Source organism: Micromys minutus (genome assembly GCF_963924665.1).
Source record: "Micromys minutus genome assembly, chromosome: 13".
Classification (NCBI taxonomy): Eukaryota; Metazoa; Chordata; class Mammalia; order Rodentia; family Muridae; genus Micromys; species Micromys minutus.
The window spans coordinates 59,539,140-59,557,879 of NC_137982.1; the positions used below are offsets into that span (position 1 = coordinate 59,539,140).

General features: G+C 35.7%; 1 protein-coding gene across 1 annotated transcript; it reads right to left on the reverse strand.

Moving 5' to 3' along the window:
* Nucleotides 1–554: 554 nt before the first annotated feature.
* On the reverse strand, nt 555–1,490 carry LOC308429026 (olfactory receptor 4C15-like; the record flags this gene model as incomplete). The annotated part of the gene is made up of 1 exon (XM_080927673.1): nt 555–1,490. The coding sequence occupies one exon, from the start codon at nt 1,488–1,490 to the stop codon at nt 555–557; it is 936 nt and encodes a 311-aa protein (XP_080783799.1).
* Between the last annotated feature and the right edge of the window lie 17,250 nt (nt 1,491–18,740).

The following is an 18,740-nucleotide window of genomic DNA, read 5'->3' on the forward strand; positions in this document are numbered from 1 at the left end:
GATAGACGATAAACACATAAATTGAATGAGGAGGCATCATAGCATATCTAGTGTTTTGTTACAGATTTTTATGAGATTCATACCCATTGTTTGTACATTTCTTTTAAAACAAAATGTTGTTCTCTTTCTTGTGCTGTTTTCCTGGGACATATGTATCCTATCTCTGATTTATTCTGTTAAATCTTTCTCTGATTCATCACTTTGTCTGGTCCCTAAATTAAATATCACTTCCAAACATGAAAGATACCATCTAAAACTAACATTACAGCCATTGTTAGAGATCAAATGTGGTATTAAGGATGTGTTTATATTTCAGGAAGATTATACTGTTATCTAGGATGTCTGCATTTTGGCTGAATCATGAACTTTGACCTCACTGGTGTTGGTATGAATCATTGGAATTTGTAATACCTTACTTCCTTCTAATTTCATTAAAACTATGCTACAATGTCTGACTGCTACCATTGGTGCTGGGTTTCAGAAAAGATAGCTTATATTTAAACAAGTGCATTACCCATTGCACTTATCTACTCCTGAATTGTGAGTATACTATATTAATAGTCACAAGAAACCACTATCAATCTCTTCCACATTTTTCTTATGGCATTCTTCATTTCCTTATTCCTGAAAGTGTACACCATAGGATTCAGAAGTGGTGTTATGATGGTAGAAAATACAAATGCATTTTTTTCAGAAGCAAAGGCAGAAGTAGGTCGTGCATATATTAAAAAGCACGGGACAAAGAATAAAAGTACAACTGTAATGTGGGATCCACAGGTGGAGAGAGCTTTACGTCTCCCTTCAGAACTGTGTGCTCTCAGAGAAAACAAGATGACACCATAGGAGACAAGCAAAATAGAAAAAATTATGATGCTTATAGACCCACTGTTAGAAAACACCAAAATGACAAAAATATGTGGCTCAGTGCAGGCAAGTTTCAGTAATGGGAACAAGTCACACAGGTAATGATCAATGACATTGGGTCCACAGAATGGCAACTGCAAAATGAAGATAATTTGTATAATAGAATGTAAGAAGCCTCCTGTACAGGACACCATCACCAAAATGCCACAGAACCTCTGGGTCATAATGGAAGAATAGCGTAAAGGTTTACAAATAGCCACATAACGGTCATAAGCCATGGCTGACAAAATAATCACCTCTATCCCAGTGAAGAAGTGAATAGCAAACAGTTGTGTCATGCAGCAATCAAAGGATATGGTCTTCTTTTCATAGAAAAAGTCTACAATCATCTTGGGGGTGACAGTAGAAGAAGTGCAGGCATCCAGGAAGGACAGGAATATCAAGAAGAAGTACATGGGGGAGGCCAGTAGTTTAGGGCTGTAAATTATGGTCACCACAATTATCATATTGCCACCAATAGTTGCAAAGTAGATAAACAAAAATACAGCACACAATATGTTCTCAACATTTGTGTTCTGTGAAAGTCCAAGAAGAATAAACTCAGTTACAGTACTCTGATTTTGCATTATTCTTATGAAACACTTAAAGGAAAATTTGTTCATGTAAATCTGCAATTATGAGAAAAGAATAACCTATTCAAGTTTATATAATTATCATGTAGAAGATGGTCCTTGTTTAATTTGCAATTAAAATATAATATTATAAGTTTTTAAGCATATAATTTTGTATAATATTATACATGTAATGCTAAACTGAGATAATGTATTGAATAATGTAAATACCCACATCTAAAATATTGGAGATAAAAGCATCTACTTGGTGACAAAAAAGGAATAGATTATATTTGAATGATCAGCTATCATCATCAATCTTTATTGACTTCCTGAAAAGAAAGATTAAAATGCATTTAAAACTATTCAGGATGTAAATGAAGGGCAGAATTTAAGTCTTTATTGACTGACCAGACTACTGCTTTATCTATCACCAAAAGTGGTAAAGACTTTTTAGGGAATTCTTTAAAATCATAAACACATCTCAAATGCATGTAAAACTGTGGATCTATTGGAATATCTAATTAATTACTTTGTTCTTCACAAAACAGAAGGTTCTGTAGGAAAATATGTAACACTCTACATGATACATATGTTGAAAATGTGACAGTTTACTGAATCATTATATAACATGATACAAACTTTTGAAAACAAAAAAACTATTCTGTTTTTATAAAGGCTAAGTGAAATACTACAAATAGAATTATAAAACAATTTCTCCAGACTTGAAATCCTAGTTGTATCCAGGATTATGTTATGCTCAAACAAACAAAAGTCAGTCAACCTGGGACTTTAGTGATTCAATCTCTTATATGCATGATGATTCTACAGAATCAACAGGGTAAAGGAGATTTTTTTTTTCCTTTGTAAAAACTGCAGGAAAATTATGTTCTTTATAGTCTTCATTTTTTTTGTAAAGTTTAAAGTATCCTCTTTCTTTGTTCTTGTACCAGTGAGACATCCTGAAAAAGGCAAGCAAGTTAGATATACAGAAACAGATAACCATCAATCAATTATGAATTAAAACTGGTGATAACATGAACTGAAAAAGAGAAAGTTCCCTCAAATATAGAGTATTCTGATTTAAGTATTTGCACAGATACAAGCTTTAAAAATTATGATAATTCACTATAAAACATAGTCATGATAACTTACCTGCTCATCTCTATTACATTGACAAGTTCAAAATATCAAAATGAAAATTTTACTCACAGTATCATTGCTTTACAATTTTAGCTGCAATTAATTTTCATAAGAAAATTAAACTTGGTTACCCAAAGATTGTATTTCCACAAATCTTTCTGTAAATATTTTAGCTTTGTGATTCATTTTCTGTAGGGAGTCACAAACACAAAAGACATCTGTATATTTTTCTTTAAAATGTTTTATGTTTGATATAAATATGTCTATACATATGCATGTGTATGTATTTTTTTATTTGTGTATCATTTATCTTGAAAATTATTAAATGTAATTAATTAAAATACAAAATTTTAAGTAATATTTTAACTAATATTTTGGTATAAATATGGACATTAAGAAAAATGGTTACTATTTAACAAAATTAAGGAAAGAAATTTTGACTCACTCGGTTTTTTTAAAATGCCATATATATTACCCAATCATTATCCAATGCACTCTTCCTCTACCCCATGCTCACAACCCTAGGTCAGGTATTGTTTTCTTCTTCTGAAATTAATTATAGATGCTGCAAAGATCTTTCATGGAAGAATTTTCTTCTCCCCTTTGTCATGTTTCTAACATCCATAAGTCAAGCTGAATATTTGTTAAGATATCCTCGGTGACTTCCTGTGGAACTATAAGCTGATTGTTGCCCAAAGACTGGTGTATTTATATTTTTAACATTAACTGCTCACAACACTCACTGTATACTCAGCCTACAAAAATATTTTTCTGGAGTGTGGATTATATCTGTGCTCCTTAACCACACCCATATATACATATACATATGCATACACACACACACACACACACACACACACACACACACACACACACACACACACACACACACATATATATATATATATATATATATATATATATATATATATATATATTACATCTAATATAACTAAAATAAAAAGTGGCATAGCAGGAAACCTCATAGGTACTTGGTGATGTGTAGGGGATGGCTCTGATACTTTGATTAGGAAGCTACTTGAGAACACTGAAGATCCTATTGCCCAATGATTATTTATCAATAAAGATGATAAGGGCAATGACCTAGATGGAATAGGCAGGACATACAGGTTTAAGACAGAAAGTCTAGCAGACACGGGGGAGGAGAAAAAAATTGCCATGATACAGAGGGAGAAAATGTCACAAGCTATTTGGCGTTAAGGCAGATTGGCCATTGACTGCTTCCTCTACTGGCTTGGGGAAGCAGGCAGGAGAATAGAGACATGATTAAGCAGAGGTTAGATTTAGCATGCTAAGCTAGGACTAATTGACTGATTAAACGAAGTTGAGGGCAGATTAACAGGTGCTGAGCTGGTAGTGTATGTATTTTTATGCATACAAATATATGTGTGCATTAAGAATAACATGTTTGCACTGAAAAGAAAGTTATATATTTCAATAATGGAAACATATAATCTTTAAAAAAGGTAAAAATTACTTCATATGTTTACATATCTATCATGTGACAGTTCACTTAATTTTACAAGTAATTTTTATAGTGTCCTAACATCAATTTCATACTAGCATGCATTATATGAACTCCAGCCACTCTCATGCTATATCTAAGGAAACAGTGTTCTGAAACAAATGCTATAAAGTTAATGGATAAGACAGTAATTATTTACAATAAATGAAAATTTTCACTACTGATTTACCAGTTGTCATTTACAACTAAAGTAGAATGGGAAAAGAATGGAAGACAGCAGAAAAGCATGAGGTCTATGTGTGAAATGTCAGAATGGAATGGCATTTTACACAATGAAAATGCAAAGGGAGAAAAACCCCATTACTTGTCATATTAATAACCTATATCTGGCTCCTGCTTTTCCAAAATGCCTTGGCTTTGCTTTTTTTTACTGTTTCTGGCATAGAGGAAACAACTTTTACTGTCCCCTTTCCTGGCTTACTAATGGATTTCTGAAACTTCTCTTTTGGTGTCTGGGTGTTTCTGTTTATTTTAAGAGAGACCAAATCATAATCATGAGTCCTGAAGCAGTCCATGTCTTTAATTGATTGGATTGTTTTTTAACAGTTCAGAGGCTGTCTCTACCACATACAGAAGGTTAAGTAAAGAGCAGACTTCACTTTTACTTATGTCACTCTTCCTGATTTAGTACCCTCTGTATCATACCTAGTGTTCAGTTATTGGATGATTATATTTCAATAGCTATGTAATATAAATAACTGCCTCAACCAATCAAGCTCCTGTGTCACCATCTATACAACTTCAAAATATACTACTTTCTAATCAATAATATCAGAACAATAAGAACATAGTGTTACCCACTGAAATTGTTTTTAACAAAGAACAAATAAACCTCTGTTGACGATGATAAAAAAATAGCACTTGTGTCATTTCTCAGTTACTTTTTTCAGCTTCAAAAATGACAAGTTGAAAATGTGTTTAATTCCATTAGACTTAAAGAAGCAGATAGTCAAATGAAGAAAAGAAAGAAATGAGAGAGGGGAAAAGAAAAGAAGAAGGAAGAAATTCTTTGATCTTTATTAGTACATTGTTTATTATTAGTTTATTTGTAATTAATTATTAGTTTTATTTGCTGGTATCTGATCCATGAGCATCATCTTTATTACTGATTTACTGATAGCTCATAATTTTAATATCCACATGAATGATGTGGACTCTGAGCAGTGAGTGTGTAAAATTCCTTACACACATTTATATACTGATGCTCCATGTTGCTTTAAGTATAATAACCTGATAAACAGTGTCCACATTTAAAGTATTCTGTTATAATTCATAATCATTTTTGAAAATGTTGGAATTTACCTGAAATATAACACTGATTTACTGCTGTGAAAAATCTGAAAATAGGCATCTCCTATTCTTTATGTAGTAATCCATTCAGTGGTGGCCATGCTTCTGCTTGTATCCAACTCCAGTCCACATCTGAGAGAAAAAATGGTGATTCTGGAAGTTAATGAAAAGTATGTTAGCATTGCCACTCTGGTCTAGCCATCAGCTTGGTTTCAGGATGCAAGTAAAACAAAGCCAAAGCTTCCCTCCTTTGTTGTCACTGTAGTTTATAGAGGTGTCCCTGAGATGTCACCAGCCTGGGAGAATGACCCTTATTCTCTTGGGTATTATTTTATGCTAACTTTTATTTATTTTTTTATTAATTTATTGGCTTTATATCCCAATTGCAAGTTCTCCTCTCTCCTTTCCTTCCAGTCTCTCTGTCTCACCTCCATTTCCCCATTTTTCTACTCCCTTCCTCTTTAAAGAATGAATCACTCCTGCAGATATCAACCTGCTTTGGCATGTCAAGTTGCATGTTCCAGTAGAATAGGCACATCTTTTCCTACAGAGCCTAGACAAAGAAGTCTAGTTAAGGGAGCGGACCCAAAGAAAAACAACAAAGTCAGAGATAATGCCACCTCCAGTTGTTATGGGTCCCACCTGAAGACTAAGCTGGACATCTTTCACATACATGTAGTGAGGTTGGTGGTTCACACTCTTTGAGTCGCTCTGTGCCCAGCTTCATTGAGAAAGAAAAATAAAATAGGAATGGGGGTGCCTGTAAGGAGGAAATGTGGTGGTATAGGGTGGAAAGGGAACAGGAGGGATCAAATTTGGAAAGGACAGAGAAAGAAAGAACTGGGATTAGGAAAGATATTTCTGGGATGACCTAGAAACCTAGAACATGGAAAACTCCCAATAACCTTTGAGAGTGACCTTAACTAAAACCTGTAATAAAAGATATAAAATTTGAAACAGCCATTTTCTGTACCCAGGTAAGACTTACAATGAAGGGATTGGGACACTAACTCACTCATAAAAACATCAACCAACAATGTGTCCTGCCTTCAAGATGTGCAGAGTTAAAGATGGAGTAACAATTGAGCGATTGGCCAACCAAAAATTATTCTAACCTAAGACCTATGCCATGATAAAATAGCCAATCCCTCACACTATTAATGTTATTCTACACTTACATTGAGGAACCTAGCATAAATGTTCTCTGAAAGGGTCACCTATCAATTGATGGAAAAAAGTGCAGCCATATATGAAGGGGAACTTAGAGAATCTTGTAGAAAATAGAGAGAAAATATTGAGAACTTGAGATCATTTAGGATACCACAAGAAAACCTACATTTTAAAATCTCCTGGATTTTAATGGTCTCTTTATTCCTGTATTGTGATACCTTCTTTGTGTTTTTATAGTTGCTAGAGTTTTTAAAGCACATTTATTACTATGGTTAGAAAGCCCTTAATTTTTTTAAAAATAGTGTAGTCATTTTATTTGGGTAGTACATAAATTCATTTAAAAGTTTGCATGTGATGAGTAGGGTTATGAGTATGTACACATTAAGGCCATATCTTAAGAAGAAAGTTAACAGGCATGTTTCAGAGATTACATATCTCATAGACATGGAACATATGTTAAAAGTTTGCAGTGGCACACAGAAGAAATTCTTGATATGTTCATCATGTATCTTAAAGTTGTAGTGAAAAATAAAAGAAGGGGCACTTTGAAGGTGTGTTAAAAGTAATTTGCCCCTACAGTTTTATACCTTACCTGATAACAATCATATATCTCATACTCCATGCTAAAGGCATTTTCATTTCTTCTTTTCTTTATTGGATGTTTTCTTAATTTACCTTTCAACTTTTATCCCCTTTCCTGGTTTACCCTCTTGAAATCACCTATCACATTCACTCCACCCCCTGCATCTTTGATTGTGCTCCCCAATTTAACATTCCCTCCTGCCTCTCTGCCCTGGCATTCCCTTACACAGCATCAAGCCTTCACAGGACCAAGAACCTCTCCTTATATTGATGCCCAACATGGACATCCTCTGCTACATATACAGCTGAAGCCATGGGTCCCTCCATGTGTATTCTTTGGTTGGTGGTTTAGTCCCTGGAAGCTCTGGGAGGGGATATGCCTGGTTGGTGTTTTTCTTCATATGGGGTTGCAAACCCCTTTAGCTCCTTAAGTCATCTCTCTAACTGCAACATTGGCAACCATGTTCTTTGTTCAGTGGTTGGCTGTGAGCATCCCTCTCTCTATTTGTCAGTTTCTGACAAAGCCTCTCAGGAGACAGCTATCTCTGGCTGTCAGCATGCATGCATTACTTGTCATCTGCAAGGGTGTTGTTTTGGTGACTTTATGCGGGATAGATTCCCCAGGTGGGGCAATCTCTGGATAGCCTTCTCTTTAATTTTTGTTCAACACTTTGTCTCTGTATTCTTACCTGCGAGTATTTTCCCCCCTCTAAGAAGAACTGAAGCAACCACACTTTGGTCTTTTTTCTTCTTGAGCATCACATAATCTGTGAATTGTATTGCAGGATTTCTGAACTTTTGGGCTAATATCCAAATAGCAGTGAGGGCATACAATGTGTTCTTTTGTGACTGGGTTACATCACTCAGGATGGTAATTTCTAGTATCCATTTATTTGCTTAAGAATTTCATAAAGTCATTGCTATTAATAGTTGAGTAGTACACCATTATGTAAATGTACCAGATTTCCTGTTATGTATTCCTTTGTTGAAGGACATCTGGGTTATTTCCAGCTTCTGGCTATAATAAATAAAATGGCTATAAACACAGTAGAGCATGTGCCCTTTTTATATGTAAGAGAATCTTTTGGGTATATGCCCAAGAGTGGTATAGCTGGGTCCTCAGGTAACACTATGTCCAATTCTCAGAAGAACTACCAGAGTGATTTCCAGACTGGATTTACCAGCTTGCAATTCCGCCAACAATGCAGAAGTGTTCTTCTTTCTCCATATTTTTGCCAGCATCTTCTGTCATACTAGTTTTTGATATTAGACAATCTGACTGGTGTGATGTGAAATCTCAAGGTTGTTTTTATTTGCATTTCTCTGATGACTGGAGATGTTGAAATTTTCTTTAGGTGCTTGTTGGCCATTTGATAATTCTCTGTTGAGAATTATCTGATTATCTCTGTCCACCATTTTTAAATATGGTTATTTGATCCTCTGGATTCTAACTTCTTGAGTTCTTTGTATATATTGGATATCAGACCTCTATCGGATATAGGATTAGTAAAGTTCTTTTCCCAATCTGTTGATTGTAGTTTTGTCCTATTGACAGTGTCATGTGCCTTACAGAAACTTTGCGATTTCATGAGGTTCAATTTCTCTATTGTTGATTTTAGAACAAAGCAATCCCACCAAAATTAGGTACTAGACAAGGGTGCCTACTCTCTATATAGTACTCAATGTCCTAGTCATAGCAATCAGACAACAAAAGGAGGTCAGACAACAAATTGAAAAGGAAGAAGTCAAATTATTACTGTTTGCAGAAGATATTATAGTATACTTAAGTGACCCAAAAATTCCTCTAAAGAAATCCTAAAGCTGATAAACAACTTCAGCAAAGTGGCTTGATATAAAATTAACTCAAAGAAATAAATAGTCTTTCTCTACTCAAAGGATAAAAAGGCTGAGAAAAAATTAGGAAAATTTTATCCTTTACAATAGTCCCAAATAATATTAAAATACTTTGTGTGACTCCAGATAAACAAAGGAAAGATCTGTATTACAGTATAGGCTTTTGTACTGAAATCCGATTTTTAAAAAATTTCCTTGGTTTCTGTTTTTATGACTCCCTTTTCATTTCTGATTTTGTTAACTTGGATAATATCTCTGTTACCTCTGATTAGTCTGGCTAAGGGTATATGTGTTGTGCTGATCTTCTTAAAGAACAAACTCCAGGTTTTGTTGATTTTTTTGTACAGTTTTCATTTTGTTTCTACTTGGTTAATTTCAGCCCTGAGTTTTATAATTTCCTGCCCTCTACTCCTACTGGATACATTTGCTTCTTTTTGTCTAGAGCTTCTAGGTATGCTGCCAAGCAGCTAGTGTATGCTGTCTTCAGATTCTCTTTGAAGGCACTCAGAGCTATGATTTTTCCTCTTAGCACTGCTTTCATTGTGTTCCATAAGTTAAGGTATTTTGGGTTTTCATTTTAACTAAATTCTAAAAAGTATTTAATTACTTTCTGATAGGTCTGCCTTTACAGTTTACTTGAAATTTTCCCCTTTCTAATTTTAATATACTTTGTTTTGTGCATTTGCTGGTTGACTATTTTCTGATAGAAAAAATTTCTTTTCTGGTTCACTCTATTTGGAGTTCTGTAGGCTTATTGCATATTTATGGGTATTTCCTTTGTTAGGTTAGGAAAATTTTCTTCTATAATTATGTTGAAGAAATTTACTGGCCCTTTAACTTGGATATTTTTACTCTCTTTTATGCCTTTTATCCTCAGGTTTGATCTTCTCATTGAATCCTGGATTTCCTGTAGGTTTTGGGTTAGGGCCTTTATGCATTTTGCATTTTCATTGACTGTTTTGTCCTGTTTTCTATGGTATCTTCTGTCCCTGGGATTGTCTCTTTCATATCTTGTATTCTATTTATGATGCCTGTATTTTTGACTCCTGATCTCTTTCCTAGATTTTCTATCTCTAGAGTTGTCTCTTTTTGTGATTACTTGTTTCTATTACCATTTTTAGATTCTGAATAGTTATGTTTAATCCCTTTACCTGTTTTGTTGATTTTTGTTTTCTCTTTAAGGGCTTCTACCTGTTTACCTGTGTTGTCCGGTATTTCTTTAAGAGTATTATTTTGAATTTCTTGAAGTGATATAACATCATCATGAGTTGTGATTTTAAATCATAATATATCTTTTCCAATGTGCTTGAGTATTCAGAACTTGCTGTGGTGTGGGAACTGGGTTCCAATGATGCCAAGTGGACTTGGTATCTGTTATTTATGTTCTTCAAACTGCCTCTTGCCATCTGCTCGTCTTTGGTTTTAGCTGATTTTGCTTGTTCTGCCAGTTGCTTGACCCTCCTACAAGCCTATGTGTCAGCAGTATTAGGGGACCAACTTTTCCCAGCAGGGCCCAGGGTAGAGAGATATGTGGCACAAGGTCAGCACAGGGAACAGACTGAAAACAGAAGGATCTTGTTTCCAACTACTTCTCGATTCCTGTATCCAGAAGGCTCCTGATGAGTCCCTCAGAGCATCAGTGGTGGTCTCTCCTTTGTTCTTAAGTGTGCCACCATTACTGTGAGACTGGCTCTCACCCAGCATGATCTAGGTACCAATATAGTCTTATCTCTTTTGGTAAACTAAGAATCCATGAAAGCTTCAGTGTGTCCAACAAATCATAAGACATTGATTCTTACATGTCAGAGGTCACATGGACTCCAGATAAGTACAGCCTAAGTTTCCACATTTGTGTATGTATTCCTGAAGATGGAATCTCTTTCCTGGTCTTAGGACTCCTCTGATCCCACTATTATAAGCACTATGGGCATACAAGTAATAAAAGTAAGATTTTACCTTCAAGCCCCTGGACTTTAATTTCTGTCTGTAGTCTATATTTGTCTTAGCAGATTTTCATTTGTCCAACAGATACCACTCAGGATTTCACTGTGCAATATAAACTGATGAGCTCTGAGCTTACTGAAAGTTGTTATAAATTAGTCTAGTCAATATGATTGCTTCTTGTCCATTCAGCTGGGTCAACTAACTTGGTGTTTCTGATAATATCCTATTTCCTAGCCTTTGAATAGCTTTAGAGCCTTCCTGGAGCCCTGACTATGACACTTTAATTTCAGAGGTTCAGAGGTGCACTCCATTATTATCAAGGAGGGCACAGGGCAACATCCAGGCAGGCATGGTGCAGGAGAAGCTGAGATGAGAGTTCTACATCTTCATCTGAAGGCTGTTAACAAAATACTCAACAATGAATTTTAAAACTCATGTAGATTAGATATTAAAAGGTCTCACCTTAAAATAACAATTACTGAAGCAAAGAAACAAATAAATAAATAAAGGAGGCAGGACTAAATATGGGGTTGGGGGATAAGAGAGAATTCCTGAGGACCAGGATAATGAATGAAAATATGTAGTTTCAAGGAATGGAGGGTGGTAGAATCTTGAGAAATTCTCAGAGACCCGAGACTTAGAGATTTTCAGGACTCAATGGGAGTGACCTTAGCCAAAATGCCCAACAGTGTAGAGATAGAACATGAAGAAACCACCTCCAATAGGTAGACAGTGTAGACAGAACCCCCAGTGGAGGGATAGAGTAACCAGTCCATCTTTAAAATTTTTGACCCAGAATTGTTCCTGTCTAAAATAAATGCAGAGACAAAATGGAGGAGAAACTGAAAGAAAGGCCATCAAGTGACCAGACCAACTTGGTATCCATCCCATAGGTACACACCCAAACCTAACCCTATTACTCATTCTATGTTGTACTTGAAGACAGAATCTGGCATGGCTGACCTCTGAGAGGCTCTGTGAGCTTGACTGAGACAGATGCAGATACTTACAGCCAAACATTGGATGACATTCTGGGGCTCCTGTAAAAGACAGGAACGTTGGAAGAAACTGAAGCAGATGACAACTTCATAGGAAGACCAACAAGGTCAACTAAACCAGAGCCCTGGGACCTCCCAGGGACTAAGCTACCAATGAAAGAGCATACAACACCCAAAGACCCTGGAATATTTGTAGCAGAGAACGTCCTTGTCCAGCCTTAGTGGGAGAAGAGACTTGATGTCCCAGTGAAGGGGGATGTTGGTAGGAAAAGAAGCAGGGGATACCCTCTCAAATGCAAAGGAAAGGAGAAATGGGGTGAAGAACTCTGAGAGGGGGACTGGAAGAGAGGCAACATTTGGAATGTAAATAATAAAATAATTAACTCTAAAGAAAATGTCTATGTCTTTAAAAAGAGCAGAAAGAGCTGTATAGGAATTTGGAGGAAGGAAATAAAAAGGAGACACATTTTTGGTTTTTGTTTTTTTCTTTTTGATTTATTTATTTACATTTAAAATGTCTCATCTTCACAAACCTCCACCTCATGCCCCCTCTACTTTGTCTCTAAGAGGGTGGACCCCACCTAACCATTTCAAACTCACCTATCTAGCAACCTTCTTTGGTGAGGCATCAAGCTACCACAGAATCAAGTCTTTCACTTCTAATTGATGTCAGATAAGGCTATCCTCTGTTACATATGTAGTGGGAGCCCTGGATCCATTCATGTATACTCTTTGGTGAGTGGTTTAGTCTCTGGGCTCTCTGATGTCATTGTTCTTCCTATGTGGTTGCAATCCCTTTCAGCTCCTTCAGTTATTCCCCTAACTCTTCCATTTGTGGTTGTTGGACTCAGTCCAATGGTTGGATGTATCTTCATCTGTATTAGTCAGATGCTCCCAGAGACTCTCAGAGATAGCCATACTACGTTCCTGTCTACTATCACATCTTGGCATCAGCAATAGTGTTGGGGTTTGTTTTCTCTGGATGGGATCCCAAAGTAGGCAATCTCTGGATGACCTTTACCTTAGTCTCTGTTCCATTTTTTTTACCCTTCATTTTATTAGATACACACAATTCTGGGTTAAATTTTTTGAGAAGGGTGGGTGGAAATATACCTAAACTGGGGGCCAAGCTTTTCTTCTGAAGGTGGTCTCTTCAGGTTCTATCTCCTCTCTGTTGGGAATTTCAGCTAATGTAATCCCCACTGGGTTCTGGGAGTTTCTTAAATCCCTGGCTTCTGGGACTTTCTAGTGGTCCCCTCTATACCCCTCCGCCACTGCTACATATTTCTATTTATTCTCCTGGCCCTCTGGACTTCTCTGTGTCTGAACCCCCTCTTTTTCCTCCCCCTTCCCTATATCACTCAATCATTCCCTCCCTCTATGTCTTGTGATTATTTTGTTTCCCCTTCCAAGTGGAATTGAAGCAGCCATTCTTTGGCCTTCCTTCTTATTAAATTTCATGTTTTGTGAGTTATATCATGGGTACACTGACTTTTGGGCTAATATTTACTTATTAGTGGGTATATACTATGTGTGTCCTTTGGTATCTGAGTTACCAATAAGGATGATTTTTTGAGTTCCATACATTTGCCTGCAAAATTCATGAAGTCATCATTTTAATAGCCAACTATTATCCCATTGTATGAATGTGCCACATTTCCTGTACCCATTTTTTTTTTTTTTTTTTTTTTTTTTTTTTTTTTTTTTGTTGAGGGACATAGAGCTGTCTCCAGTTTATAGCTATTACAAATAAGACTGCTAAGAGCATAGTGGAGAATGAGTCCTTGTTAAATTTTGGAACATCTTTCCAGTATATATATGGTAGTGGTATTGCTCGGTTTTTAGGTAGAAATATTTTCAATTTTCTGTGGAAGTGCTAAATTGCTAAAATATTTTCCAACATGATTGCACCATGTTGCAATTCCACCAGCAATGGAGGAGTGTCCCTCTTTCTCCACATTCTCACAAAAAGGTGGTATCACTTGAGTTTTTGATCTTAGTCAGTCTGATTGATGTAATGTGGAATATCAAGGTTATTTTATTTTTTTGAAAGTGAAAATTTATTTATTAAATCTATCTAAAGTGGTTTGAAAAGATGTTTTTTCCCCTAATTTTAAATCCACAAAGTATTAACCCATTCCATAAATTCTCCAAGTGTTGTTAATGATATCAAATGTGTTAGAACCCACAACAAAATCTTTCATTTGAAGAAAAATGCCACCATAAACATGCCTGGTGATTGCTTCCAGTTCATTTTTTTATTAAAGACTGCTATTTGAATAATCAAGCATTATTACTTCAACTTGATTTGTTAGAATTTGTACTACTTAAGAGTGAACATGTTTTTTTCTGACATCCCAGAAATTACAGACGTATACCAAGAAGAGCACTGGTCAGCTTCTGAAGGCTGTCACTCCTGTGCTGTGGGGATATGTCCAGGATCTAGATCAAAGCTCTGCTAAGGACCTTCCTGAGAAGAGAAAACTTTCAGAGCCTCTGTAGTCCAATACCTTCATGTTCCTGGAGTTCCACCTCTGATTCTATGTTGGATTCTATGTATTTATTTCTTCAATAACTTACTGACAGAAGCATCTCAGAGTCACACCTCCAAAGTGTATTATTTAGGTTTTAGCCCATTTTATATCTCATGGGATTTTCCACACCAGCAGAGAGTAGCACTGTCTCCATTGAAAGCCATCAAGCATCACCTCACTGAAAACATACCTGTGGACAGAAGCCACAGCTTCCTTGGTGTCATTTTAATTTGCATTTCCTTGATGACTACAAATGTGAAAATTTCTTTAGATGCTACTCAACTATTCAAGATTCCTCAGTTGAAAATTCTTTGTTTAGCTCTGTATCCCTTTTTAAAATTAGATTATTTGGTTGTCTGGAACCTAGCTTCTTAAATTCTTTGTGTATTTTTGATATTAACACTCTATCAGATATAAAGTTGGTAACAATCTTTTCCCAATGTGTAGGTTGCCATTTTGTCCTATTTTACAGTATTCTTTGCCTTATGAGTAATTTCAGTTTCATGAGGCTCAATTTGAGAATTGTTACTCTTAGAGCATGAAGCACTGGTGCTCTCCTCAGGAAAAATTTCCCTGTGCCAATATGCTCAATGATGTTTGCCATTTAGAGTGAGTATATCTTGTTTTATGTGGAGGTTCTTAATCCACTTGAATGTGAACTTAGTATAAGGAGATAAGAATGGATCAATTGGCATTCTTCTACATGCAGACCACCCGTAGAACATGTACAGTTTTGAACGTGAGCTTAGTATAAGGAGATAAGAATGGATCAATTGGCATTCTTCTACATGCAGACCACCCGTAGAACATGTACAGTTTGTTGAAAATGCTTTTGTTTTTTGTTTCTTGCCTTTATTTTCTCCCTGACCAAGGCATCATTGAATAGACAGTTGTTCAGTTTCTATGAGTAATTTTGTTTCTAATGTTTGTGTTGTTATTGAAAACCACCCTTAGTTCTTGTTGATCTTTTAGAATGCAGGAAATTATTACAATATTCTTGTATCTGTTGAGGCTTGTTTAGTATCAGATTATATGGTCAGTTTTTGAGAAAGCACCATGAGGTAGGTATATTAATTTGCTTTAAGGTGAAATGTTCTGTATAAATCTGTTAGGTTCACTTGTTTTATAATGTCTGTTACTTTTACTGTATTTCCATTTAGTTTCTATTTCCATGATCTGCCCATTGGTGATAGTAGGCTGTTCAAGTTTCCCACTATTATTTTTTCAGGATCAATGCATGTTTTAAGCTTTAGGAACATTTGTTTTACAAATGTGGGTACCTTTGCATTTGGGGCAAAGATGTTCAGAATTGAGAGTTAATCTCAATAGATTTTTTTTTCCTTCAATGAGTATGAAGTATTTTTCCCCCACCTTTTATTTGATAACTTTTGGTTGAAAGTCTATTTTAAGGAGTATTAGAATTGCTACTCCATCTTGTTTCTTGGGAACATTTGGTTAGAAAAAAATATTCTTCAGCCTTTTCCTATGAGGAAGCTTCTGTCTTTGTCAGTGAGGAATGTTTCCTGGATGCAGCAAAATGCTGACTCATGTTGACATATCCAGTCTGTTAGCCTATTTTTTTAATTAGATAATTGACTTATGTTCCTGTTACAATTTTTTTTGTTAATTGTGGTATTATATTTGTGTATTTCTCTTCTTTTGGGTTTGTTGAGATTATTAATTTTTTGTTTGGTTGTTTTTTTTAATATGTTCCCCTCATTTTGTTGGAGTTTTTCCTCTAATATTCTTTGTAGGGTTGTATAAGCATGTTTAATTGTTGTGGAGTATTTTGACTTTTCTATGTATTTATTGAGAGTTTTGCTATGTATTGTAGACTGAGCTGGCATCTATGTTCTCTTAGGGTAAACATGGCATTTGTTACTTGACCTTTTCCCACTACTGTTTTTAATATTTTTTCTTGCTCAGTGAATTTAGTGTTTGGATTATTAAGTTAGGGCAAGAATTTATTTTCTGGTCCAATCTATTTGTTGTTCTGTAGGTTTCTTGTACATGTATGGCCATCTCTTTCTTTAGTTTAAGAAATTTTCATCTATAATTTTTGTGAAAAATATTTTCTAGCCCCTCAGGTTTTGTTTGTTTGTTTTATTTTGTTTTTCCCCCAAAATAAAATTCTCTGCCTTTACATTTCAAATGTTACACCTTTCCTTCAATCCCATCCCCACTCATCCTCCCATTGCCTCCATGAAAGTGCTACCTCTCTCAACTGCCCTCCTCACTTCAGCACCTTGGCATTTCCCTACACTGGATAAACAGTCCTTCACTGAACCAAAGGCCTCTTCTACCACTGATGCCAGAGAATGACATCCTCTGCTGCATATGCACCTGTAGGCATGGGTTTCTCCATGTGAACTCATTGGTTTGTGTTAAAGTCCCTGGGAACTGTGGTGTGTTTGGTAAGTTGATAATTTTGTTCTTTCCATGGTGTTGCAGACCTTTTAAGATCCTTTACTCCTTTCAACTACCATCTTCATTGAGGTCTTCATATTCAGTCTGGTGGTTAACTGCAAGCATCCTCCTCAGTATCAGAATGAGGAGGCATAGATATCAGGTTCTTGCCAGTAAGGAGTACTTAGCATCAGAAGTAGTGTGTGGATTTAGTGGTTGCATATAGGATGTATCCCCAGGCAATCTCTGGATGAACTTTCTCCAATCCCTGCTTCTCTATTTGTCTTTTTATTTTCTCTCATGAATGTTTTGTTCTTCCTTCTAAGAAATACTGAGGTATCCACATTCTGGTCATCCTTCTTTTTGGACTTCATAAGATCTGTGGATGGTTTCTTGGGTATTCTGAGCTTTTGGGGCCAGTATCCACTTATAAGTACCATGTGTGCTCTTTTGTGACTAGGTTAACCACTCAGGATGATATCTTCAAGTTCCATCCATTTGCCTAGGAATTTCATGAAGTCATTGTTTTTGATAGCTGAGTAGTACACCATTGTGTATTTGTACCACAGTTTCTGTATCCATTCCTCTGTTGAAAAACTTTTGGGGTCTTTCTAGCTTCTGGATATTATAAATAAGGCTGCTATGAGCATGGTTGTGCATGTGTCCTGGTTATTTGTTGGAGCCTATTTTGGGAATATGCCCAGGAGTGGTATTGCTGGGTCTTCAGGTATTAATATGTTCAGTTTTCTGAGGAACCACTAGTCCCACCAACAGTGGATGAGTTTTCCTCTTTCTCCACGTCCTCCCCAGCATCTGTTGTCTCTGTACGAATACCATGCAAGTTTTTTTTTTTTTTTTTTAATCACAACTGATCTGCAATGGGAATCTTCACTCTCCTCTAACCTACAATATTTAGGTATTTTTTTTTCATTTTTGTCCTAAATTTCCTAGATATCTTTGGTTAGGGGCTTTTTTACACTTTATATTTTCTTCCATGAAGCTGTTGCTGACTGAAAATGGGAAATTTTTATAATCAAATTGCAAAGTAGATGTGCTGACATATAAAATTAAAATATCATAAGTAACTTCTTAGTTAGGGGTGGGTCTGTATGCCTACTTGCCTTGCACTGTTTTAGGATTTTTTCTGGTTTGTCCTTGTGCTATCACTGTGCATTTTGTCTGTCTTTTGAGTTCCTATGTGAACCTGTCTTCTTGTGTCTAGAATACTTTGTTTTAAATTCATTGATCACTTCTGGTTCTTCAGCCTTGTCTTTTTTTCCACTTATACACTGAGGATGGAGGGTAAAGGTGTGATAAAGACAGCCAATTTAGGACTGAATTTATTGAAGCTTGTACCACTTACTGCAAGAAGAACCTTTTTTTTTAACAGTCTTGATCAGTGCAATGATCATTGATTAGAGATAATTTTATTGCCGCAATATTACAAATAATAGTATCAATTTTTCTGTAGGGCCAATGACCTATTTGGTCTCTGGTTTTTAACCCAACTAAAAATGTCATGTAATATATCAGTTCTGTTTCATAGAGTTAGCCTTAATTTTTTAAAAGTTAAAATAAAAAAAAGAGAAGAATAAAAATGGTTGGTTACTCTAATAACATGCATGCTACTCTTGTAACAATGGGCATATTTTCCAAACAGGTTGCTGTTTATTTGAAAATTTATAAAAAAGATAAAGAACTGCATGTTTTCTGATGGTGTCTTCCTTTTCTTCTTAAAACATAATAATTTCATTTTACATTAACAACATTCTAGTCCTCACATACTGCTACCATCAGA